Genomic DNA, 26,594 nt, shown 5'->3' on the forward strand with positions numbered 1-26,594 from the left:
CTCAGATTTTTCGAAGTCTTTTAGCTTGGTTATATTGGGATAGATTTTTATGGGGACACCAAAAAACTCATTCCTGTCACGCCACCTTGCTGAATTCTGCATGTGGATACTTGCAGCAGCTTATAGGTTGGGACAGCACTTATTTTAATTTTGGAAACCCAGTATTATAGGTTAAACACTTACTGAATACCTGATTCTTTTTACAGTGTTTGTTTTATTTTGTTTTTATAGATGGGGATACAAGTGCAACAGAAAGTGGTGATGAAGTTCCTGTGGAACTGTATACTGCTTTTCAACACACACCAACTACAATTACTCTAACTGCTACAAGGGTTACTAAGGTTAATGACAAGAAAAGGAAAAAAAGTGGGGAGAAAGAGCAGAACATTGCAAAATGTAAAAAGGTAAGTTAATTTAATTGCTCTTTACTTCTCTTAGTTTTCATGTAATAGAATGAATTACTGGTATGTGACATTTTTAACATTTGCCTCGTGTTGGTTTGGAGGTTTTTCCTTTCTGAATTTAGATTGGTATGCAGGACTCATCCATGGAAAGTGATGTATCAGACATTATATATTTTTTTTCTGGTTATCCAGTATTCTTTACAATGGAATCCCTTTAGAAATGGATTGATAGTAACTTTTTAAACTTATAACATATTTGCATACAATATGTACAGGCTTATATGGGGTCCTGTGAGGAGTCTATTATTTATAAATACATTTGGACATTTTTTGTCTCATGCTGTTATAGCTAGAATATTTCTCCCTCAATTTTTTTTCTTCCCACTGCTGCTAATAAAGGGCAAATCTTTTTATAGTGCTCTTTAGCTATTAAAATTCAGAAATGATTGATTGATGGTGTTGTCAGTTCTACCTGACATGACTTGGCATTCCATTCAGTTGAAGTGGCAGTTCTGTAGAAAACTGCTGTCAGAAAGTAACCTCTTCAACACAATTTAGTAAGTGAAGTGTGATTATTCCAAAATCCTTTTTGAAAATACAATTTTTATCCAAGGAAATAACTGTGTTGCATTTAGAAAATAAAAAAAAAAACAGCTTAAAAGTAACTGTATTGAGGAACCACTGCAATAGAATTAATACACTGACATTGTGAAATATGACACCTTGATTTTCTAGATTCATATAAAAATCAGACACTTACTGGATACTAGCAAAATGGAGAAATTAAATCATTCCAAGATTTTAAAAAAATGCTCTGTTTGTGACCATGTTAAAATAAAGAACTGTTGCAGTCCAAGCAAAAATGTTAAAAGAAACTGGAGCTGGAAACCAGAATTTCAATAGTTAGGCAGTGTTTTGGCATTTGAAACAAACGTTTAAGGTCATTAATTTATTTTTTAAAACCAGTTTCAAATGCAGTTGTAGAAATATCTGATCAGTTGTTAAAATATCACTTGAATGACAGTTCTTAATATAAAGTGCTGATACTCAGTGGTTACCTCCTAATATAGTGCAAGGGGATGCTTGAAAAGGCAAACTTAATGGAAAATACTGTGTTTTGAAAAAATTTCCATAATTTTACAGGATATACAATGTACATTCATAGGCTATCCAATGTGTGCACCATTTAATGGGTTTACTTTGTATGCCCACAGAGCATTCTAGGTTAATGTTGAATCACTGGCACAGTGAGTGAGGCATCAAGGTGAGGTTGTAATGCTGGAAAAAGGCAAATTTCATGCCACCAAGTGCCATTGGACTACTAGCTTTGAAACTTTGGATTTCATTTTATTGGCAACCTTTATATAATATTCTCAAGAATATGAAAATACAAGTGGCCTTCCTTTTTTTTATTGGTCTTTTAATGTCATTCTCTTCCCTTCCTGTTACTGCTTTTAATGAGAACAGTTGTATTAAGAATTTAACCTTTTTAAAAAAGCATAAGATCATTTTCCCTCAGAAAAACTTTGTTAATCTTAAATTTTTAAATGACAACTGCATTTTTTTTTTTAGGCTTTTCGTGAAGGATCTAGGAAATCTTCAAGAGTTAAGGTAAGTTAAATATATGATAATTGTAGCTAAATATAGGTGTTACTTCAGTTACATTCTGAACTTTCTGCTAACTAATCTTATTTTTGTTTATATGAGAACATGTGTTTGTATAGTAGAATATCACCTTATATATTGGTGTTTATATTTATCCAGAATACACCTGCATAACATGTATGGGTGCTAAAATACCTTTTTTAGTAGAATAACTGCTGCATAAATATTTTCTGGTGGTGTTTAAATAAAGCACATTAGAAAATGACCAATTTATCTTTCAATTGGCACTGACTCTACAAGTTCAGCCAATACAGTTTGTCTAAAATTTTCTTTCCTTTGAGAAAACATGAAATTTCAAAAGATGGATGAGAATTTAGAAGAGGCAGCCTGAGGAAGAGTTTCCCATGCCTCTAGCAAGTCAAACAGTGATCTGGGATGTCAGCTGTAAGATTGTTTTGACAGTTTTATCTTAAAACCTAGTTGGTCTTAGAGGACGTCAAAAGATCCATGTTGTGTAAATTAGAACTACAGAATTCTTCCCCTATTTTGTTCTTTAGTTATTTGATCCTAACTATTTGTCCTGTTCAGTATAAACATACAAAAAAGCATCACAGCCAACCTAAAAATCATTTGTCTGAAAGTGTTCTACTTACTATTGTGACAAGTAATATTGCAAATGAATAAAGTTGGAAAAGCAGTTTTACTGGTGGTAAGTTTCACTTCCTAGTTCTATGCACTGCATTATGATATCACTTTTATGCGTTTCTTAGAAAGAGCTCACATGCATGATCTGTTAACACCTGTGTTAAGCAGCATCATGGCTAAACTCAACTACTGGGAATTCAGATGCTACTAATTTATTAGCTTCCATCAGTTGCTGTGCCAGGTCAGGTAGAAGAGAGGAGCAACAGCACATGGAGCAACAAGGACCTCCGAGACCGTTTTGGGAGAAGGAAAAAGTCTTTCATGTAGGGATGGTGGGGGAGTGGCAGAAACACCTGTTACCTCAGGCCCCTCTATGGAGTTGTGGTGTGGAGGTGGAGAGTGACACTGGGACTGTAAGGATCCTGAGGCATCCATGGTTCCACTGTGGAGCCAAGCAAGGAAGGATCTGGGCAGGAAAAGCAGAGCTGGGACTAGGGTGACCAGATAGCAAGTGTGAAAAATCGGGCCGGGGTAGGGGGTAATAGAAGCCCATTTAAGAAAAAGACCCAAAAATCAGGACTGTCCCTATAAAATCGGGACATCTGGTCACCCTAGCTGGGAGTAAGAGGGAAGGGGGCAGGTGGGAACTCTCTGCATTTGACCCCTTTCATAAGAGTTTACAATGAAGGGGGAATTAACTTCCAACACCTGCCCCCTTGGGGCCAGGATGCAACAGCAAGAGTTTCCTGCATTCTCGGTATATCTTCTCTAGAAGTCAACCACGAGCTTGGGCCAGGAACTTACTTGTAGCTGTTTTTCCATGAGACATGTGCACTGTGTGTGTGTGTGTGTGTTTCATTGCTCTGATTCACATTTCCTGACACCCCCTGCTCTGCATATGCACTCTGGCTTGTTTGTATTGGTCACATATATTAGTAGTGAGAAAAACAAAATTGGAAAACTGGGGGGTTTTGTGTCTAAAGTCATTTTCAAAGCATTTTCAGACGCAGATACACTTTTTCGCAAAAATGCTCTTGGTGCAGTATTCAGTAAAATCGGATAATTTTAAGTTGACTTATGCCCCTTTTAAAACATTAGCATAAATTTCTAGCTCTTCCTTAATGTGAATACAGTACTTATTTTTGTTTTGGCTTAATTTTTTTTGAAACTTGTTGACAGTTTTATATTATTTTTTCCTCAGGAATAATATCTATTTCTGAACTATACTGAGCTTGGTGATTTTTATGAAGTGGTATTATTTTGTAAGAGAATAAACAGTTTGATTAATCAAATGGTCTTAAAAGGTACTGCAGAATTTAAAAAGTGAATATTCTGTAAGTAAATTGTTGAGTGGATTAATGTAAAATATATGAATGAGATACAACTGTGACAAGATCCAGAGGTGTTGGTTGCCTCTTCCACCTGCCCTCCCGCCACAACCCTCCTTTGTATGCTTTTCAACTGATTGTACTGAATTGGTAGAAAATGTTTGCCTTTCCTTTATCCTTTGCCAGCTATTTTATATTTGGCTTTTGAACTTATAACTTATTAAAGGTTACCCTATTAAAAATCATGTATCTTATTCGTAATTTCTGGTTATTGTGGTTTGTAGGGTTCAGCTCCAGAGATTGATCCTTCTGACAGTTCAAACTTTGGATGGGAAACTAAAATCAAGGCATGGATGGATCGTTATGAAGAAGCAAATAATAACCAGTACAGCGAGGGTGTTCAGAGAGAGGCACAAAGAATAGCTCTGAGACTAGGCAATGGAAATGACAAAAAAGAAATTAGCACCAGCAATCTGATCTTCAAACCTCCAGTAGAGGTAAATAAGTGAAGAGGGACCCATGTAAAAAGGGAAAGAAATTCATAACTCATTAAAGTAGCACTAAAATTAGTATGCTTTTATGAGATACAGTTCCCAGTGTTGTAGTCAGCATTCTTCTCTTCTCTCAGGTTTATTTTTTAATCTCTAGCTCATTCTACCAATTGGGAACATGTTAGCAGTAATAGTTTTAACAAATTATAACTTTCTTAAATAATGAATCATAGCTGATATTCATAAATTTGTGTGCTTCATAACATTCCAGTTTTCTTTATTTTTAAAAACTGCTAGGTGAATGTTAGTGTTCATAAAAATTGCCAGATTGACAGCATGGAGACTGAATTACTCTGTTTATCCACAGAATAGTTTCCACACAGGTTGTAATAAAGTAAACTTCCCCACTCTGCCCTAGGGGAATACTTGTAGAAGTGAGAATAGATAATTCTCTAGCTCTGCTGGTGGTTTTTCTGCCAGGATTGTCAACGGGTCCAAATTAAGTGTTAAGCATTTCTTTTTTTTTTAATTCTTTAAGATAACATTCAGAATTTCCCAGTAATACACAGTATATCTTTCTGTAATTATAAATTTTTACAAATACACTGCTAGCAAACGGTGATATTGTCAGCCCTGGAAACATAATTCCTCTGCTTACAGAGGAAAAAGTTCAACACCCATATTTTTACCAAAAAGTGGTTGGCCTAACCCACTTCTGGAGGGAACACCTCTGCTGGTGAGAAAGTAGTTGCGTCTCTATCGCTAGTCTATTCTTGATCAATGAACTGAATGCTGGTTTATGGCTCCAGTTGACTTCTGTGGGATCTCTATGCATACATGCAAAGGCAGAATTTGTCCCAGTCACTAATGACTTGTGCCCAATTTTGAACTTGAAGTGAGAGGTAAATATTCTTCTACTTTATATCTGCTTTACCTCATATGCTACAATTTTAAATAAGCTTATAAAATAATTTTTTTCCACTAAAACTTCCATATTGCTGTGAGGGGTCGGGGCGGAAGGGAAAGATAGAAAATTTATAGCTGTAAACTAAGGCAGATTACCTGTATACAGTTCAAGTTCTGTACTATTACAAAATTCATATAGTAAACTTTATCATAAAAGCATATTTAGAACACAATAAATCAAAATGGTTTCCTTAACTTTATATTTGGATAAGTGAGTCTCATTAATATTAACATACAGTACTCTCAAAATTACAATCCACAGCCTATTTTGTGTAACACAGCTTCAGGTTTCCTCCTGAGGACTGTTTTTGTTTGTCTTTCAATGAAACCTAGGTTTTCTAAGTGCCTAACGTCTCTGAAAATGGGACTTAGGCACTTCTGAAATTTTTTTATCCATAATCATTCAAATGGGTAAGTTCAAGTATATTAAAAAAAAAACAAAACAAAAAAAACCCCCAAGTTTGAGCTCCCTAAACACCTCTCCCCCTCTCTTACAATAAGTAAAAGCTTTCAGACCTTTATATATCATAAGGAAGCCAAAAGGGATACAAAGCCCACCCTTTTGGGTTACATTTAAGAATTTTTAGTGAGACACCGATAGGACTACTAATCTTTAAGGTTCTCATTGATACCCGTATGAAATGTTTTAAAAATATTATGGTATATGTTGCATTCTAAAAGATTTTTAACTATAGGAATTCTATTGATTGATTCATCAAATGGAATGTTGCTGAATGCATCACACTGATGGGAAGCTCTATATCGTATGGAATAGCATTCTACTGGGAACATTATTCTTTTTAATATTATCCGTGTACGTTCTGTCTTAATCTTTAGAAGAAATCAACTTAAGGCCCAGTCCCACAGTTCTTGCTCCAACACAACTCATAAAAAACAAAGGGTATTTTCAGTTTTATGTTAGCAAGTCCCAGAACCTAGGACTCAAACAAAAACACTTAGTTAAAAAACATTCAAGATGGAAAATGTAGTCCACCTAATACCAGCGGAATCCAGCTAGCACTTAAATAAAATACATGTTGACAACATTTTTGCACCTTTCATAAACACACATGTGAATGGCTAGTTCACCCTAGCTGTGTAATCCTGTATCCCCCACAAGACTTTCCCATTACTACATTCATATTTATTTAAGTTTATGAAAAAGATTTGGATGGTGTTACAGTATTTATTAATTTTTCAGTGGTTTCACTCGTGTACTTGTGATTTCCTAATGTTTCTTCTTATGAACTGGTTAAACAGTTCTCTCATTAACCCTCATACCAGGCCAGAGCATAATGTCAGCAGTATCTTCACAGATGTCTTACAGTTTTTTTCCAAAATAAACTACCAGTGACAGTCAAATTAGATAATACAAGTAATGTCATTACTTACAAAAGAGAAAACATAAAGAAAATACTATCTGATAAACATCAGCTGCCTTACATGAGATCTGTGGAAGGAATCTGCAAGCTATTGATAGGGAAAGGCTAATCTTAAGGAAAACGTACCTTATCAGATTTTATAGTAGAAGCATCTTTGCCTCTCTCTCTAGCACCAGCATGGCACACATGACACATTCCTTGGAGGAAAGTCACTGCTTGAGGAGACCCTTGCCTAGATATAGGCCAATTTAGTTTTGATCAGAGATGACATAATTACAAGAGGTGTGAGTTCTTTAGTTGTTGTGGCCGAGTACATATTAGATTTTGATTAACAGACATCCTCCCATCTGAAGTTAGAGAAATACATAAAAAATTTACAATTTCCTTTTTCCTGTACTCAAAAGTTTTGTTTTAAAATGCATCCTTTCAGTTTGTGTCTCTGTTTGATCAAGGACAGTGATACCTTGGAAATGTTCTATTGTGTAGATGAACCACTGTGGTTTTTGATCCTGGGGAGTTCATAGGCACAATGAAAGGCATAGTTAATAGTTAAAACTTAAGAAAAGACTAACACTTCAGATGTCCATTATTAAACATAATACCTCAATTATAAGGGCATTCCTACATTGATTCTCAATCCTGTTTTAGGGAATTGTAGTTATAACTTCCTTATAATTTAAATCTGTAGATAAGTGCATTAATAGGAGGAAAAGCCTTATAAGATCAAATAGCTTTTTTTTTTTTTTAATTGCAAGAAGGAAATGGCTTCAGTTACCAAGTTGCTGCTTGAAGGGTTGCAGCCATATAATCTGTTGTTTAATTACACTAATACAATGAGTTTAGTTATGCTTCTTAAATTCATTTTCTTTTGTAGAGCTATGTGCAAAAAAACAAGAAAATTCTAAAAGCTGCCAAAGACTTGCCTCCAGATGCGCTTATTATTGAATATAGAGGAAAATTCATGCTGAGAGAACAATTTGAAGCTAATGGGTATTTCTTTAAAAGGTATATTTATTTTAAGAACTCTTTTTTTATTAAGTTAACGTTCTTAAATGTGCTATTTTACCAACAAACTTTTTCCTTTTTTGCAATTATCTTGTTGCTCTTTTTGTGCCAGCTACTGGCATATGTTACTTCTAGTACACCAAAAAAATAATACAACTACTTTTGAACTTGTATAACAGCTTCCACCTTGGGTGTCAATTAAATATTTATAAAGCACCTAGTAAGTGTAAGTAAATATTATTCCCATTTTACAAATTGAGACTCAGAGACTAAATGACTTGCTCAAGATTATATATAGAGCCAGGTATAGACACTTGACTTTCTGACTTCCAGTCTTGAGATTTAGCCACGAGACTTATCAATCCTTTCCTACTCGTCATCTTATTTACAAAACTCGGCCTCCATAACTGAGAAAAGTTTTGTGTTAGACATGTTTATTGTCTTATAAATCTCAATAGATTTGGATTGAGAGTTCTTCATTGCTGACCTGCAAGAATTGCAATATAAAATCAATACTATGTTATGCAGCATAGTGATACAAAACCAGTATATGTGAAAAATAACTCCTAATGCTTTTAAAGGGGAAAAACATCCTGACTACCATATTAAAAATTTTTAAACTGGGGTTTTTCTTTCTAGGCCATACCCTTTTGTTTTGTTTTATTCCAAATTCCATGGACTAGAAATGTGTGTTGATGCAAGAACCTTTGGAAATGAAGCTCGATTCATTAGACGGTCTTGTACACCCAATGCGGAGGTAAGCTTATAAATATAGGAAATAATTCCTTAGTTAACCTAGATACTTATTTATTTTGCTTGGCTTGCAGGATATGATGTACAGCCCATCTGTTCCCCTAGGTCTTGGACTGAGGGGATTTAATATGGAGGTGATATATAGTATAATGGTGGATTAATCTTTCAATATTGTTTCCGGTCAACAAGTTATATATGCTGTTTTTTTAGTGTTCTTTCTTTGTAAAGTGCCTAAACACTCAGGCTCAGTACTGTGTGAAGTGTTGAGCACCTTCACCTCTCATTGTCTCTAATGGATTAAAAAGATGGGATACGCTTTTGGAAATGAAAATAAAACAAACATGAATTTTCACATTTAGCATGTTACTCTAGCATGTTACATACTAATAAAATATTTTCACCAGGACATTGACTCTATGCAAAGAATAAGGGGAAATATATATAAATAATTAATAGTAGATCATGTTTTGGTATCATTAAGGGCAGCATCAAGAAATATATATACATTTTGCTTATTACTAAAAACGTAATCATTTTTTTTTATACTGGTTTTATCAGTCTCTGCCAATTGATGGCATTGGTGGAGGGAACAACCTGTAGAAAGTGGTCAAGCATATCTGGGTTTTTAAGAATGAGTGTGCATTTTAATGCATTATAAACTAATGTGTAGCTTTTCTCCTGGATTTAGGTGAGACATGTAATTGAAGATGGAACAATTCATCTTTATATTTACTCCATCCAAAACATTCCAAAGGGAACAGAAATTACTATCGCATTTGATTTTGATTATGGAAATTGGTAAGTATCTCTAAATTGTATGAAACATCCTGTATTTTAGGACAATATACTTCTAAAATGTTAGTAATATATTAATTGGACATGCACTTTAATAGCGTGGTGCCCTTAAAGTCCTCAATGATAAGAGTGTATGCCATTGCAGGGTTTTTCTTTAAGTGATGTTTTATTATTGTTGCAATTAGTGATAGATCATTTCAATGTAAATTTAAGTGATTTTTATATCTCCACAATACTACATATGTGGATTTACAGTGAAAATTCTTCAAACATGCATTCATTTTGTGGATTGATGCTATTTGATATTTAGTGTAAACTAATGTAGAGCTATTCAGTAATCTATTTTTAAAAAAAAATCCACTCTTCTTACAATTTTACATACCATAGTTAATAGTTGACATAATTTAGAAGGAATAAAATCAGACCTAAGGTAAATCTCTGTAGAAATGAGAATAAATTATGTTCATGCTATAACCCATCATTAAAGAAGGATGTTCAACTCTATTGAATCCTTCCTTAAAATAATGTCTTAAATTCTATAAGCTATCGATCCACATGTTCTCCTGGGTACAGCTTATTTTTCCTTTTGTGAATTGTAAAATACTCCGGTAGATAGATGCCGTTGTTTTGAAATGGTAAAGTAATTAGGGTAAGTGCTGCTCCCAGATATGCATGAAAATTTCCATTGACTACAAAGCACAAAATTTTGCCTTTAGGCGATATAGCTAATGCCTTCCTCAGTCATTACTCTTAAAATGAGGTTCCCCTGAAAACTGACTGTTCTTTTAAAACAAGCAGTAGTTGGATTCAGTGCTTCCAGTGATATAGTGAGTTCATATGAAATGTGCTCAATTTACCAGAAAACTTGTTCAATATATTCTACCTGTGACCTCTACAGACTCTACATCATCTCTGAAAGACATGAGGAGTACTTTCCTTTTGTCATGTCATTACTATAAATAAATATTCTGCAGACAAAACTAAGCTCTGTTAAATAGATTTCCCCGTTAGACATCAATCTAGTTTCACAAGTGTAATTTAGGGCTTAATTTGGAGGTAGGACTGTATTACAGATTTAGTTGACAGCAGAATTTGACCCATAACATCTTATCACTTGGTGATTGCACAAACCAGAAAGAAAACAGCTTGCTTTCCATATCCCAGGTTGAGTATAGAAGGCTGGTAATTAGGGGGGGAAATATTTTTTTACTGGGAAGTAAATATAAGCTGAAAATCCATGAAAGCTGATTAACGAACCACTCAGTACCATTCAAGACTCAGGGCAAACTCTCTGCTGGAGCAAATGGGCAAAACTCTATTGACAAGAGATTGAATTGTACTCTGAGAGCTTTTTTGCACCAATCTGGATATTCTGCTTATTTATAAATGCTACTAGAGAAAGTTTTATATTACTGAAACTTGTATAACTTGCAAGATCTCTTTTATACATCAAGTAAAAGTAACTCAATTGACTTATATATATCTGTTGGGTTGTGTTTCCCAATGTCCTATCCAGACAGACATAAGATTTTTACAAATTATTTTGTACAAAACCAAATTGCTCTAATTTTTTCTGTTCAATTTTGCACCAGAGTGTTTCTTTTTTTGCTTTTTATTTTATTTAGCTTTTTTTTATTATAATAGATTTTTATTTGTTTTAATGGTGTTCCAAACTGTAAACTGGGAAACAGGTTTAAGAACCTGTGGCTGAGAGTAATAAAATGTATCATTGCACAGCTTGGTAAAAGTTTAAATTAACCCTTTTCAAATATGCTACAATACTGGATCTTTATCATGGCAGATGTTCATTTCACTGTATATTAACAAGAGTGGTTTAACTTTCAAAAATCATATTGCTGTAGCATTCAGTTCAATATTTTTACACCATATTTTTTTGTATTGACTGTTTTAGTAAATACAAAGTGGACTGCGCTTGCCTCAAAGAAAATCCTGAATGTCCAGTTCTTAAACATGGTTCTGAACCTACAGAAAACATCAATACTGGATATGAGACTAGAAGGAAAAAGGGAAAGAAAGAGAAGGACATTTCAAGAGAAAAGGAAACACAAAATCAGAACATCACACTCGATTGTGAAGGAGCAGCCACCAAAATGAAGATTCCTGATAATAAGCAGAGGAGACTTTCTCCCCTCAGGCTATCCATTTCCAATAATCAGGTATTAAAGCAAAAATCACTAGATGTTCAGATTTACAAACCAGAAGATTCCCTGCTTTAGAGTAATTCTTAAAAATCTTACAAATTATTGGAAAGAGTTGGTTTTTGTGAATTTTAGTGTTGGATTAGCTACTTAAAGTATGTATACTATTTCTAGTTCTCTTGAAATGACTAATTGTTTTTTAAAGATATTTTGGTTCTCTTTAACCAGCTGTTTCTCTCACTGAAATGTCTCAACAAAAACCAGAAATTCTGCCTCCTAAAATTCTTTGTAGATCTGTGGTGTAAAAACTGCATGCTATGCCCCAAGATCCCAAAACTATCCTGAAGCAGTGTTAGTCACATGTATGTTGTCCCCACAGTTCTGATGTTTTTAGCCAAAATTATAAATAGGCTTGCTTCCATAACAATTTCTGCTACCAAGATTTTAGTCCAAAAAAGATGTTCAGGTCTCAAACTAATAGCCTCCATGTACCTGTTGTATGTTTTTGTGTAGATTGAACATTGGCATAAAGATGGTAAATTGAGAGAGTAATGATAAACATGTATTTATTGAGGATGGGGGTTCTAGTTAGGTACCAGAGGTCTTGGTTATAGGTTTGGTCGTCTTAATTTATTGGCATAGAAGAGCAGGTAAATGAGACAGTAATGAATTTCACAGATCCTAATTTGGGAGGAGCCGCACACAGCAATTAGTAAAGAGAAATTATACAAAGAAGTCAGAGAGATACCATAATGATGGATTGATTTTTTTTTTTGTTTGTTTTTTGAGGGAGGAGAGAATTGATTGTGTCTGAGGGTAAATACTTGATGGGATTATGAGGGTAGTTTGAAGGATGAAAGAGAGTTGTGTAAGGTGTGGGGTTACTTGGTGGGAGCCATTTTCAAAATTCTCTCCATCCTCCTAGACTGTTATAAAGGGAAACATCACGGAAGTAGGGATGAGAGATGGAGATCAGGGAATTGGTGACGAATATGCAATTGATTATGCAAAAAATTTTCATAACGTTTACATTAGGTTTGTGATCTTTTTCATGGGGCATAGTAGACTGACCTACCCAAACAGCTAACTTGCTTTAGAATGCTTCTGGGTTCATAAGGGCTGGCAAGTGATTTCTACAGGAGTAGAGCTACAAAGGCAGTATATTCAAACTACAGTTTTACAGGTAAGTTACTTTCCTTTTTCCAGCCAGGTTGCCACTAGCAATAACTGGTATTTGGAACCCGTTACTGGGCACACAGAATCCTATGTAATTTTTATAAGAATTGTCACAGCCGAGCTAAAAGTTTTTCAACCTAGAAGAGGCTCAGTAAAATATAAGAACATCTGATCTTTAAAAAAGCAGTTCAGTCAGCCAAAATAACACCTATTTATGTACTGTCTAGTTGTTTTAGTGCCATGCTCAAGAATTGTACTGTTAATTTCCACTTTATAGCAGTTTTATTAAGGAACAAATGTAATAATTTAAACTTTTAAGAACAAATAGTAGAACATTGGTAACAGATCAATTATTATTGACTCTGCTGTAACTTTTTAAGTTTTTGAATGTTATCCTTCTATTGTAAGAGACCTGAAAAACTCAGAAGCATTCCCATACCAAGCATTTTTCAGTGTTTATTAATCAGATACCTTTTGTGTTCCCTATGGTAAGTCACTAATGTTAGATTATAGTGGAGATTTATACAGCATCAGTAGAAAGGGTTATGTTAACAGTTACATAGGTTTTGAGTTGACTGCAAATTTATATAAATATGATAACCTATCTTGTTTGACATGACAATATACATTCCATTTTATGAAGAAATTAGGTTTAAGATTTTCAAAAATGGGTGTCTAAAGTTAAGGTCAAAATTCCTATTTAGCTGCATAAATAAGTGGCCTGATGTTCATAAGTGTTGAGTGCCCTGTAGCGCCCATTGGTTTGGAAGCTTAATGCTTATTATTTGGTTGAAAAAACTCGCATGAGATTACAATTAAAGAAAATGATGTGGATGTTTCTGTTTGGATTGGAGAAGGTATTTGAGTCAGGCTATATTTCTAGAGTCATAAAAGAGTCCAAGCGGATGATATGTAGTTTTTACATGTTGCATTGGTTAATTGGCTGGTAGCTTTTGAAGTAGTGATTTGAGGATACTTTGTTCTGTGTAGCCTTTAGATTTCCCTAGTTTGAAAGAGTAGTAGTGGAGCTTCTGTAAAGCAGTCATTTCCATCTTTCAGGAGCCAGATTTTATTGATGATATAGAAGAAAAAACTCCTATTAGCAATGAAGTAGAAATGGAATCAGAGGAGCAGATTGCAGAAAGGAAAAGGAAGATGGTAAGTTGGGAAGCAAGTAGCTGCTTAAAGCTGTCACTAGGACTTAGTGATGGCTGCTCTTCCCATGCTAATTTGCTGCCTTTTTATAGGCTTTTAGAATCTGAGAATATATGAAGCCAGCACCTCATATACACTTTAACTTCAAATCCAAGGCTTGCTTGTTGAGTGAGAGCATTTCCATTCGGCTTGATCATCACCTCCTGACAAACATGCAAATCTGCTTTTGTTTTTAAATGTGTATAATTTTCTATTGCTTCTGTACAGGTGCCATCACTTGTAGAAAATGCGTAGCAGTGGCTTTAAGACTTCCTTTTTATTATTGTGCACCACAGTGGTTGGTTATTTGTAAGATTCAATCAGGGGCCAAGATTTTCATAACTGACTAGTGATTTTGGGTGCCAAACTTCAGACACCTTTTAAAAAGGCCTAATTTTCAGAGGCTGGTTGCTCAACAATTTCTGAAAGGTAGGCCTTTTTTAGACATGCTGTCTGTTGGACACTCAAAAATTTAGATGCCTAAAGTCACTACTGACTTTTGAAAATCTCAGCCAGGGAAATACTTAATCTATTTAAATACTAGTATGAAAAGTTCCTTATTTATCCTTGTTCTACATAAATCTTATTTTAAAGACAAAAGTAACAGTCTCAACTTCGGCTGCTGTCCTTTACAGACAAGTTTGAGTGACCATTATCTAAGTTTTTGCCTGCACAAAAGCACTGATGTGTATCTAAAATGAATTTGCTAGATAGAGACTTAACTATTTGATTTTTGTATTGAAAATGTGTTGTACATATGCACAATTCTTGTGCCTGTGAAAATTTGGTAGGTGGGAGATAAATGTTCACTCAAACATATGGTTAGTTGTCTACCAGATTTGTTCATAAATACAGATGGTATGCATAAAGGCTTATTTATTGTTCAGGAACAATCTTAGTCATAAGACAATGTGCTACTAAAAATATGTACCTACTGTTTAAGTGGTTGGGGACATTATGAAAATTTGACCCTTTTTAAGAAATGGAATTACATTGGTTGAATTTGAATATGATTTCAAATGCTAAGGACACAGATTTGTTTACAGAACTAGGTCGTCTTTGCTTTAAGATTAATAATCAAACATTTAATTTGAGATAATAGAATTGCCATAACTTAAGCCTTCCAATTACACATTATAGTGAAGTGTACCTGTGGTGATATTTATTAGTTGTACAGCAGCAGAGGTCTAGGGTTTGTGTTTGACAGACGAATGTAACGGGCAGGTCCCTGCTCCAAGGAACTGACAGCCTAACTCAAATTTAATACTGCAGACCTCAACAATAAACAATGGGTTGTAAAGGGGATATTGCCAACCTCACCATTTGGAAACAACACAGACATTTTGGTGCAAATTTGTTACAGTAAAATAAAAGCAAAAACAAAATAAAGCTGGGATTGATACGAAAACTAGTACTGATAAAATAGAAAGGCACATATTCAAAATTCTTGTTTCTTTGAGTATTAATATACAGTTAAAATGTTAATGCATTGTTAAAGTTGAAAACATCAATTAAAATAGTTCCTATTGCAATATTGACCCAGTTGCATTGCATATATGATATATCTAGTACCTTTGGATTGCTATAAGAGTCTTAGCGTGTGTGTATAGAAACAAATACATAGATATATAGTTTGTTGTGCAATTTAGGTACACAATCACATGTTTAGTCTTCATTTCATGTTTTTAATGTTTGTGTCATAAAACCACTCAGCCTTGAGAGGAGGTAGGGACTGGCAGGCACATTGGAGAGATAATAGCGGCAGGAATTGGCAGGTTTGTCACTCAGGATATTTGTATGAATTTGCAATCATAATTTCACACCACTGGGAATATAAAACCCTAAAGGCAGGATTCCACACGTCACATCTCCCCTGAGCCAAAGTTGAATAGCCGATGGTGGCATGGTGTTAGGAGTGCCACAGTTCTCCATAAAGGGGCATATTTTTGGAGTTTAATGTGCCCACCCTACACACCCCTATATAGTATATAATTTGAAAGCTTATTTTATGTCCATTTAGATGAGGTATGATGTGGATCTGTCTAGTGGTGCTATAAACCTGTAGGAGAGGTGAAACAGTGGTACTACAAATGAGAATGTGTCATTCTTCTTCAAGTGATTGCAAGGAGATGTGCACACTGCATGCATGATCATCGGAAGATTTTTCCCTGGGTACCCATCGGGTTGGCTGTGGAGCCCCCTGGAGTGGCACTTTCATGGCCGTGTATTTAGATCCCTGCCGACCCACCGCCTCTTCAGTTCCTTCTGACCACCAGTGATGGTCGTTGCAGCAGCTCCTCTGCATTAGCAATCAATTCCCTAGTTGACTCTACTTTTCTCCCTGTAAATAGTTTATAACTTTATCACTAACTAAAGCTTTCAGTTAGTTAAGTTTTAGTTGGGGGTACTATCTCTCTCTCTCTCTCTCCCCCCCCCCCCCCTTTGTTCCTATCCCGGGGACTGACACGTGCCTCGGTCTCAGGGCTGCATCCTGCATTGGGACACCCAGCCTGGGGTCTGCCTGGACATGTGCCACCGACTCCGGCTTCTCGGGGAGGTCTGTTGAGGCCTGCCACAGTGAACCCCCTGGTGCGGGAAGATTTGGATGCTCCCTCCACGTCGGACACATTCGAGGTGGCCAAGGAGTTGATTGCCATGACGGTGCAGTTCCCTGCCCCACCAGCTCAGGCTCCGGCACCGCAACATCATCAGCACCAATGCCTATCCGGCATAGGGGCAAGCCCACTGTAATGCAGCACCAATTGCCTTTGCCACGGCACAAGTCCCTGGCACCGTCTTGATCTGCACTGCCCTCATCAGATTCAGACTTCTTCTTGGAGTTGGAGGCGAACTCGTGTGTTTCCAGGTGGAGACGGCACATTCCTGGGGTAGGGATGCACAAGCCCAGACTGACGAGGACGTCAGAACTGGCACAGGCACTGGCACTGGCACTGAAGCAGCTGCGGCACCGGATGCTACTGCCATTTCCTGCACCTCTCAAGCGGTGCAAGGAGATCCCCGCGAGCCAGAGGGGCGTGAGGACCCCGTGCCTTCAAGGGCGTCATCCTCCCCAAATGAGGCAGTAGCAGGGACCTCCACCACTCTGCCTGCTATGGACACCAGGACTCATCAAATTCTGCTCAGGAGGGTGGCCCAGAACCTGAACTTGCAGGCAGAGGAGGTTTCTGAGGATGTGGATATTCTGGCCCCCGACGGGCCTCGAGGTTGGCTCTGCCCCTCATCAAAATCATACAGAATGCCACCAAGGCACTGTGACACATGCTCGCCTCTATTCCGCTGACAGCCAAGGGTGCAAAGCGCAAATATTTTGTGCCTTCCAAGGGGTGCGAGCACCTCTTCACCCACCCCCAACCCAGGACCCTGGTGATGGAGGCGGCGACCCATAAAGAGCGCCAGGGGTAGGGTGACCAGATGTCCTGATTTTATAGGGACAGTCCCGATTTTTTGGGTCTTTTTCTTGTATAGGCTCCTGTTACCCCCCACCCCCTGTCCTGATTTTTCACACTTGCTGTCTGGTCACCCTAGCCAGGGGCAACCGGGGCCTGCCCCCAAATCCAAGGATGCTAAGAAACTGGACCTCTTCGGTCGGAAAGTCTACTCCACTGGGGGGCTCCAGCTTCGCATAGCGAATCAGCAAGCAGTCCTGGGACCGCTATGCTTTTAATTCCTGGAGTTCTCTGGCCAAATTCCAGAAATTGCTCTGACTCCCACTCGGAGTTTGGAGTGGTTCTGGAAGAGGGAAAGGTGGTCTCCAGGACCTCTCTTCAGGCTGCCCTGGACTCAGCTGACTTGGCCCCCTGCACTATGGGCACGGCCATAACTATGAGATGCAGCTCTTGGCTACAGGTCTCAGGGCTTCTGCATGAGGTCCAGAACAGAATTCAGGACCTGCCCTTCGACTGCTCTGGCCTCTTTGCAGAACAGACAGATTCAAGGCTGCATAGCCTTAAGGACTCGTGGGCGACCCTCAAGTCTTTGGGGCTGCACACACCAGCTCCACAAAGAAAGGCATTTAAGCCCAAGGTCACCCAACGATTCTACCCTGCCCCTTCCAGACAGGACTACAGTAAGAAGTGCAGAAGTAATAGGAGGTGCTCATCTCAGTCCTCCTCTTGACAAGGGAAGGGCTTGGCTAAGCAGCCCTCTGGCTCAAAGCCAAACTTTTGAAAGTGAGCCCGAGGACAGAGCACCAGTTCAGTACCTGGATCCTTCCCCTCTTGTGAACTGTCTATCCAATTTCTACCATGCCTGGGCTCAAATAACCACAGACCGGTGGGTCCTGAGCATAGTAGAATTGGGATATTCTCTCCAATTCTGTTCTCTCCTGCCCTCCCACCCACCCTCGCCGTCCCTCTTCAGGGACACTTCTCACGAGCAACTTCTAGTACAGCAGGTGCAAATACTCCTACAGCTGGGGGCGGTAGAGGAGGTTCCTCTGGAGTTCAGGGGCAGAGCATTCTACTCCCGTTACTTCTTAATCCCCAGGCCAAAGGTAGGCTCAGGTCCATTTTAGACTTGCAAAACCTCAACAAATTCATGAAGAAACTGATGTTCCGCATGGTCTCCCTGGCCTCCATCATTCCCTCTCTGGATCCGGGGGACTGGTATGCCACCCTCGATTTGAAGGAGGCATCCTTCCATGTCTCCATAATCCCTTCCCACAGACTGTTTCTGCAATTTGTGGTTAGTGGCACACATTGTCAGTTCACAGTCCTCCCCTTCGGCCTATCGGCGGCACCTCAGGTGTTCACCAAGTGCATGGTGGTCATGGTGGCCTTCTTTCGAAAGCGTCCGGTGCAAGTCTTCCTGACCTAGACGACCGGCTCATCAAGGGCCGGTTCTGAGCCCAGGTGGAGGAACACGTGAACATGGTACATACGATGTTCCTCAATCTTGGTCTCATCCTCAACGTGGCGAAGTTGACGCTGGCTCCCACTCAAAGAATAAAAATCATCGGGGCCCTCCTGGATTCCACCCAGGCCAGGGCATTCCTGCCAGAGTCTCATTTTCTAGCCATGAGCGCCATCATACAAGGTCTCCACCGTTTCCCCACCACAATAGCCAGAAACTGCCTAAAATTACTCTGGCATATGGCAGCGTGCACTTATGTGATGCAGCATGCAAGGCTGCGCTTCTATCCCCTCCCAGGCGTGGCTGGCCCAAACGTACAGACCAAACCGGGACCATCTGGACATTCTTTCTCCTCGGGCTCTTGAGTCCCTCCAGTGGTGGTTCAATCCACGGTCTTTACGGGAGTACCTTTTTCCAAACCTCAGCTGTCGCTAGTCACGGATGTATTAGCGCTGGGGTGGGGAGCACACCTGGGCAACCTCAGAACTCAAGGCCTATGGTCCCAAGCGGAATTATCACTACACATCAATGTCAGGGAGCTTGTCAGAAATTTCATGCCCCATCTTCAGAGCAAATGTGTATCGGTGTTGACAGACAACACCACAGCGATGTTACATAAACAAACAGGGTGGTACTTGCTCCTCTCCCCTATGCCAGGAAGCTGCAGGTTGTGGGACTTTTGCATCACCCACTCGATACAGTTGGAGGCGTCGTATTTGCCAGGTGCACAAAACGAACAGGTCAGGTTGATCGCCTCAGCAGATCTTTCCAACGCCATGGATGGTCTCTCCGACCAGACATTGTCAGCAATATCTTCCTGAGGTGGGGATCTCCCCAGGTAGACCTGTTTGCAACATGAGGCAACAGAAAGTGTCAGCAGTTCTCCTTCCTGAATCACAGCCCTGGTTTGATCACGGACGCCTTTCTCCTCTTGTGGACATGACCCCTGCTGTATGTTCCCTCTCATCCACAAGGTCCTCCTCAAGGTCCAGCGGGACAAGGCTTCGCTGATTCTCATAGCGCCGGCATGGCCCCACCAGCACTGGTTCTCCACGCTGTTGAACCTCTTGGTGGACACGTTGATGACTTTGCCCATGATTCCAGACCTCATCACGCAGGACCACTGCCTTCAGCACCCCAACCCTGAGTCTCCACCTCACTGCGTGGAAAATTCATGGCTAAATCCATTAAAGCTCCAGTGCTCTGATTTGGTTAGGGAGGTTCTCCTTGGCAGTAGAAAGTCCTCCAGTCGTGCCACTTATCTAGCCAAGTGGAAAATGTTCTCTATTTGGTCCGCACAGAAGGGCACCCCTCCATTGCAGTCCTCAGTCCCCTTTATACTGGACTATTTACTCTATTTAAAGTGGCAAGGGCTGGCAGTCTCGTCAATCAAGGTGCACCTAGCAGCTATTTTCACTTTCCACCCAGGCCCAGTGGGGCGGTTGGTATTTGCTAACCCCATGGTTGGACGCTTCCTTAAAGGGCTAGACAGACTATATCCCCAGGTGCAGCAATCGGTCCTCTCAAGGCTCATGGTGCCCTGCTTTACCTCTCTTGGAAAGTGGCATTTTTCGTGGCTATAACCTTAGCCAGAAGAGTGTCTGAGCTCAAAGCTTTAACGTCTGAGCCCCCTTATACAGTGTTTTATAAGGGCAAGGTACAATTGCGGCCGCTCCCAGCTTTTCTCCCTAAGGTTGTTTCACAATTTCATGCAAATCAGGACATCTTTTTACCAGTGTTCTTCCCGAAGCCACATGCTAATGACAGGGAACACAGGCTCCATTACTTAGATGTTAGGCACTGGCTTTTTACATTGAGCCGACAAAGCCGTTTAGGAAGTCAATGCCACTCTTCATGGCCATTGCTTAGAGAACGAAAGGACTGCCAGTCTCATCCCAACAATTTTCTTCTTGGATCACGGCCTTTATTAGGATGTGCTACGACCTGGCAAAGATACCAGCCCCAGCATTGACGGTGTAGTCCACGAGAGTGAAAGCTTTCATAGAATATCAGGGTTGGAAGGGACCTCAGGAGGTCATCTAGTCCAACCCCCTGCTTAAAGAAGTACCAATCCCTAACTAAATCCCCAAATCCCTAAATGGCCTCCTCAAGGATTGAACTCACAACCCTGGGTTTAGCATGCCAATGCTCAAACCACTGAGCTATCCCTCTGTAGCGTTCCTGGCGCCAGGTCCCCATTCACGACATCTGCAGGGCGGCGACGTGGTCATCTATTCATACCTTTACGTCGCACTACGCCATCACACAGCAGGCTAGAGATGATGTCGCATATGGTAGAGCAGTGCTTCAGTCTGCAATTCGGTGAACTCCGACCCCTCCTCCTCCGGGGGACTCCTTGGGAGTCACCTACTCGGAATTGACATGAGCAATCACTCGAAGAAGAAAAAACTGTTACCTAGCTTTCGTAACTGTTGTTCTTTGAGATGTGTTGCTCATGTCCATTCCAAGACCCACCCGTCTCCCCTCTGTTGGAGTATCCGGCAAGAAGGAACTGAAGAGGCAGCAGGTTGGCAGGAACCTATATACACGGCCATGAAGGTGCCACTCCAGGAGGCTCCATAGCCGACCTGACGGGTACCACTAGGGAAAAACCTTCTGAAGGTGTGCGCTCTGCGTGCACAATCGACTTGGAATGTACATGAGCAGCACATCTCGAAGAACAACAGTTATGAAAGGCAGGTAACTGGTTTTTTTTGTTTTGTTGTTGTTGCACAGTTCCAGAAATACTCTAACATGACTATGCCTACAGTTTTACTGTTCAAGTTAATTTCAGCACCTTAATATGGTGTTTATTGGTCAAAGCTACCAAACAACAATGTATTAAAATTAGGGCTGTCAAGCAATAAAAAAAAAATTAACCGCGAGATTAATCGTGTTGTTAAACTATAATAGAATACCATTTATTTAAATATTTTTGAATGTTTTCTACGTTTTCAAATATATTGATTTCAATTACAACACAGAATACAAAGTGTACAGTATTCACTTTATATTTATTATAAATATTTGCACTGTAAAAAATAAAAGAAATAGTATTTTTCAATTTACCTAATACAAGTACTGTATTGCAATTTCTTTATATCTTTATCATGAAAGTTGGACTTACAAATGTAGAATTATGTACAAAAAAAAACTGCATTCAAAAACAAAACAATGTAAAACTTTAGAGCCTACGAGTCCACTCAGTCCTACTTCAGCCAATCGTTCAGACAAACAAGTTTGGTTACAATTCGCAGGAGATAATGTTGCCTGCTTCTTGTTTACAATGCAATCTAAAAGTGAGAACAGGCGTTCGCATGGCACTGTTGTAGACAGCGTTGCAAGATATTTATGGACGGATACGCTAAAGATTCATATGTCCCTTCATGTGTCAACTGCCATTACAGAGGACATGCGTGCATGCTGATGATGGGTTCTGATCGATAACTATCCAAAGCAGAGCGGACTGATGCATGTTCATTTTCATCATCTGAGTTGGATGCCACCAGCAGAAGGTTGATTTTCTTTTTTGGTGGTTCAGGTTCTGTAGTTTCTGCATCAGAGTGTTACTCTTTTAAGACTTCTGAAAGCATGCTCTACACCTCGTCCCTCTCAGATTTTGGATGGCACTTCAGATTTTTAAACCTTGGGTCAAGTGCTGTAGCTATTTTTAGAAATCTCACATTGGTACCTTCTTTGCGTTTTGTCAAATCTGCTGTGAAAGTGTTCTTAAAATGAACATGTGCTGGGTCATCATCTGAGACTGCTATAACATGAAATATATGGCAGAATGCAGCTAAAACAGAAAAGGAGACATACAGTTCTCCCCCAAAGAGTTCAGTCACACATTTAATTAACACTTTTTTTTTTTACGGGCATCATCAGCATGGAAGCATGTCCTCTGGAATGGTGGCCGAAGCATGAAGGGCATACGAGTCTTTAGCAAATCTGGCACGTAAATACCTTGCAACGCTGGCTACAAAAGTGCCATGCGGACGCCTGTTCTCCCTTTCAGGTGACATTGTAAATAAGAAGCAGGCAGCATTATCTCCCATAAATGTAAACAAACTTGTTTGTCTTAGCGATTGGCTGAACAGGAAGTAGGACTGAGTGGACTTGTAGGCCCTAAAGTTTTATATTGTTTCTTTTTTGAGTGCAGTTATGTAACACAAAATTTCTACATTTGTAAGTTACACTTTCACGATAAGATTGCACTACAGTACTTGTCTAATTAAAAATACTATTTCTTTTCTTTTTTGTAATCAAAAATATAATATAAAGTGAGCACTGTACACTTTGTATTCTGAGTTGCAATAGAAATCAATATATTTGAAAATGTAGAAAAACATACAAAATATTTAATAAATTTCAATTGGTATTCTATTCCTTAACAGTGTAATTAATTACAATTTTTTTAATCATGATTAATTTTTTTGAGTTAACTGTGATTAATCAACAGCTCTAATTAAAATATTTGTATTGGTTTTGCACGGGTAAGTATTTTTTTCAGAAACGATGAAGCTGTTTAGCCTGTGGCAAAAATGGCGAATATCAATTTTTTGCAGTATATTAACATAAAATGTTTTCACATTTTATTCTCAATTTTCAGAGTATTTTACAATTGATTATAATAGTTTTCTATATTTTCTATTGAAGTTTGCTGACCAGATCAGTTTCACGCTAAGATTGTGCACCAGTAGTAGTAGATTATGTGCTCATACTTTGTACTGCATAGTGAGTAGATATAAATTTACGTGAAATCCTAATGTAATGCTTCTCCACTTGTAAGCATTTGTACATACAATGTAGCACCTCGTCTGACTGGTAGAAGGTTTTAATTTGTAATTGCCTATGCATGCAGTACTAGCCTTTGAAATATTCTAGAAACTAGTTTTTTAATTCAGTGACACTTACGCACAAGTCAGTAATCGTGCTAGATGACAATATATAGCTTCGTATTATGAATATGCAAAAGCTATGAAAGAAAGAAGTAGCCTACCAAGAAGTAGTGGAGACAAAGTCCACAAACAAGATCTTGCCTCTGTACTGAAGATGGATGGAGACCATGATACAGCTCTTACCAGCCATGTCATGAAAAGTACGACAAACCTATTTGGGTGCAAATCACATCCAGTGGATTTTTTTTCCAGCTACCTACTTGAGTGCATGTAACATCAAATGTACAAGAGTCTACTGAAAATAGCAGATGTTGGTGAAAAACAAATGGGGACATTTGTGAGAGGTACACTTGATTCTGATGGGACGCATAGCTTCATCAGCCCAGTCAAGAAATCTGGCATCAGAACATTGCTGACATAGCCAAGAAGACCAAATTTAAGACTGGAACGGGAGGGACAATCACAGCATCCATCAGTCCTGAAATTGTTTTCCACAGAGCCCTGTCCTTAGCAAGATGCAGAGATGATGCTTCAGTGGCAGCTGTTCTTCACCCAATAAGACCTATGCCTGTGGTGTTCTTCCATGCTGATGGAACAATGAGAAGAACAGACACAGCTGAAATAGAGCATCCAGATGGAATATCAAGCTGAAAGATTCCATGAGCTAAGACCATGTAGTAAAGAAACCACAGCGTACTCCTGGGGGAATTCGGTGCACAAATTTTCTGGTCTTTATTCACCCTTTATTTTGAAGTAATAAGTTGATTACCGTTCTATCCTGAAGTGACTGTAAAAACAGCATTGTGAGGCTCTGTTTGTTTTGTTTCATTACTTTCTGAATTAAATTTGCTTGGTCTGCAAGGACTAAACAATTATTTTTAGCTGCCAGCACAGTAAATTCTGCCAATGATCTAAAAGGAAGACTGTTTTTCTGGCTCATCTACTCAAGTAATATTGTATGTAGTAAAAATCTTTGGATTTGAATTCTGCCATCAGGTACACCTGTCAAGTATCAGGGGGTAGCCGTGTTAGTCTGTATCTCCAAAAACAACAAGGAGTCTGGTGGCACCTTAAAGACTAACAGATTTATTTGGGCATAAGCTTTTGTGAGTAAAAACCTCACTTCTTCGGGTGCATCCGAAGAAGTGAGGTTTTTACTCACGAAAGCTTATGCCCAAATAAATCTGTTAGTCTTTAAGGTACACCTGTGCAACTCAGGTTTTTTATAAGGCTATATGAGTAGGGCCCTACCAAATTCACGGCCATGAAAAACGTGTCACGGACTGTGAAATCTCGTCTCACCCTGTGAAATCTGGTCTTTTGTGTGCTTTTACCCTATACTATACAGATTTCATGGGGAAGACTAGCGTTTCTTAAATTGGGGGTCCTGACCCAAAAAGGAGTTGCATGGGGATCACAAAGTTATTTTAGGGGGGTCGCAGTATTGCCACCTTTACTTCTGCATTGCCTTCAATGGAGCTATTGGCCAGGTGCCCAGCTCTGAAGACAGCGCCCCGCCAGCAGCAGCACAGAAGTGAGAGTGGCAATACCGTACCATGCCATCATTACTTCTGCGCTGCTGATGGCAGCGGTTCTGCCTTCAGAGCTGGGCTCCTGGCCAGCAGCTGCCGCTCTCCAGTTGCCCAGCTCTGAAGGCAGCACCACCGCCAGCAGCAGTGCAGAAGTAAGGGTAGCAGTACCACAAACCTCCTACAATAACCTTGCAAATCTTCCCCCTATCTTCCCCCCCGCTCCTTTTTGGGTCAGGACCTTCAATTACAACACCATGAAATTTCAGATTTAAATAGCTGAAATCATGAAATTGACTATTTTTAAAAATCCTATAATCATGAAATTGACCAAAATGGATTGTTAATTTGGTAGGGCCCTACATATGAGTATAACTGAGATCAGAATTTGTCCCTACAGTTAGAATCTTCTTAAGTTCTGTGGATTTATGAGCAAGAATAGACTTCTGCTGTCACTCAAAGCTGTGTCTGCTCTTCAATGCTAATAAGTCAATCTTGGTATTTAAACAGATTTTATCCTGAACATCTACAGGGAACAGATCTAATGTGTAAAGAAGTGCCATGTTTACATTTTCTCTGCTGGGAGCTAACAATGTGAAGTGGACTCCTCATCTCCTTAGTACTTTTAGTGTCATAGAATTGTGTGGCAGGATGCATTATCTCTTGACCTGCATAATCTCTTTTAACTATTCTGATGGGTTTATGATCCTTTCAAGTGTAATATAAGCTTTTGAATGCCAAATTGTTAAGAAACGATATTATAGTTTTGGCTTTAATTACGTTGAGCCTGAATGTATGTCTGCTTCAAAACTGAGTATCTCAGTGCATTAATGCAGACACTATGGGCCTGAGTTTCTAACATGAGAGAGACTGAGCCCTCAAAGTTTAATATGTAGTTTAACTATATCTGTCAGATATCAGAGGGGTAGCTGTGTTAGTCTGGATCTGTAAAAAGCAACAGAGAGTCCTGTGGCACCTTTAAGACTAACAGATGTATTGGAGCATAAGCTTTCGTGGGTGAATGCCCACTTCGTCGGATGCATCCGACGAAGTGGGCATTCACCCACGAAAGCTTATGCTCCAATACATCTGTTAGTCTTAAAGGTGCCACAGGACTCTCTGTTGCTTTTTATATCTGTCAGAGGGTCCTTTGTTAATTATTATTAGTAGCAGTGTTACTGTAGCACCTGTGGGCCCCAGTCGTGGACCCAGGACCCCATTGTGCTAGGTGTGATACAAACACAGAACAAAGACTATCTCTGCTCCAGAGAACTTAGTCTAAATATAAGGTAGAGACCACAGATGAATGCAATACAAATGGCTGGGGAGTACGAGGAAACAGTGAAACATTATTGGTCATTCATGAAAGGCAATGATCTCAGCACGCCACAG

At 39.1% G+C, this 26,594-nt stretch overlaps 1 protein-coding gene across 3 annotated transcripts in view; it reads left to right on the forward strand.

Annotated features, from left to right (window-relative positions):
- The window catches only part of KMT2E (lysine methyltransferase 2E), a 117,682-nt gene that overhangs the window by 47,523 nt on the left and 43,565 nt on the right, over positions 1-26,594 (forward strand). For 2 of the 3 annotated variants that reach the window (XM_024208512.3, XM_024208513.3), the window contains exons 7-14: positions 232-404; positions 1,977-2,015; positions 4,267-4,479; positions 7,696-7,826; positions 8,466-8,583; positions 9,268-9,377; positions 11,287-11,551; positions 13,769-13,867. In XM_024208512.3, the coding sequence (XP_024064280.2) occupies positions 232-404; positions 1,977-2,015; positions 4,267-4,479; positions 7,696-7,826; positions 8,466-8,583; positions 9,268-9,377; positions 11,287-11,551; positions 13,769-13,867 (1,148 nt within the window). The remainder of the gene's footprint in view (positions 1-231; positions 405-1,976; positions 2,016-4,266; positions 4,480-7,695; positions 7,827-8,465; positions 8,584-9,267; positions 9,378-11,286; positions 11,552-13,768; positions 13,868-26,594) is intronic. The other variant, XM_024208514.3, reaches the window with a different exon arrangement.

The sequence above is a fragment of the Terrapene carolina genome, unplaced genomic scaffold (genome assembly GCF_002925995.2).
Source record: "Terrapene carolina triunguis isolate 2854851 unplaced genomic scaffold, T_m_triunguis-2.0 Scaffold68, whole genome shotgun sequence".
NCBI lineage: Eukaryota > Metazoa > Chordata > Testudines > Emydidae > Terrapene > Terrapene triunguis.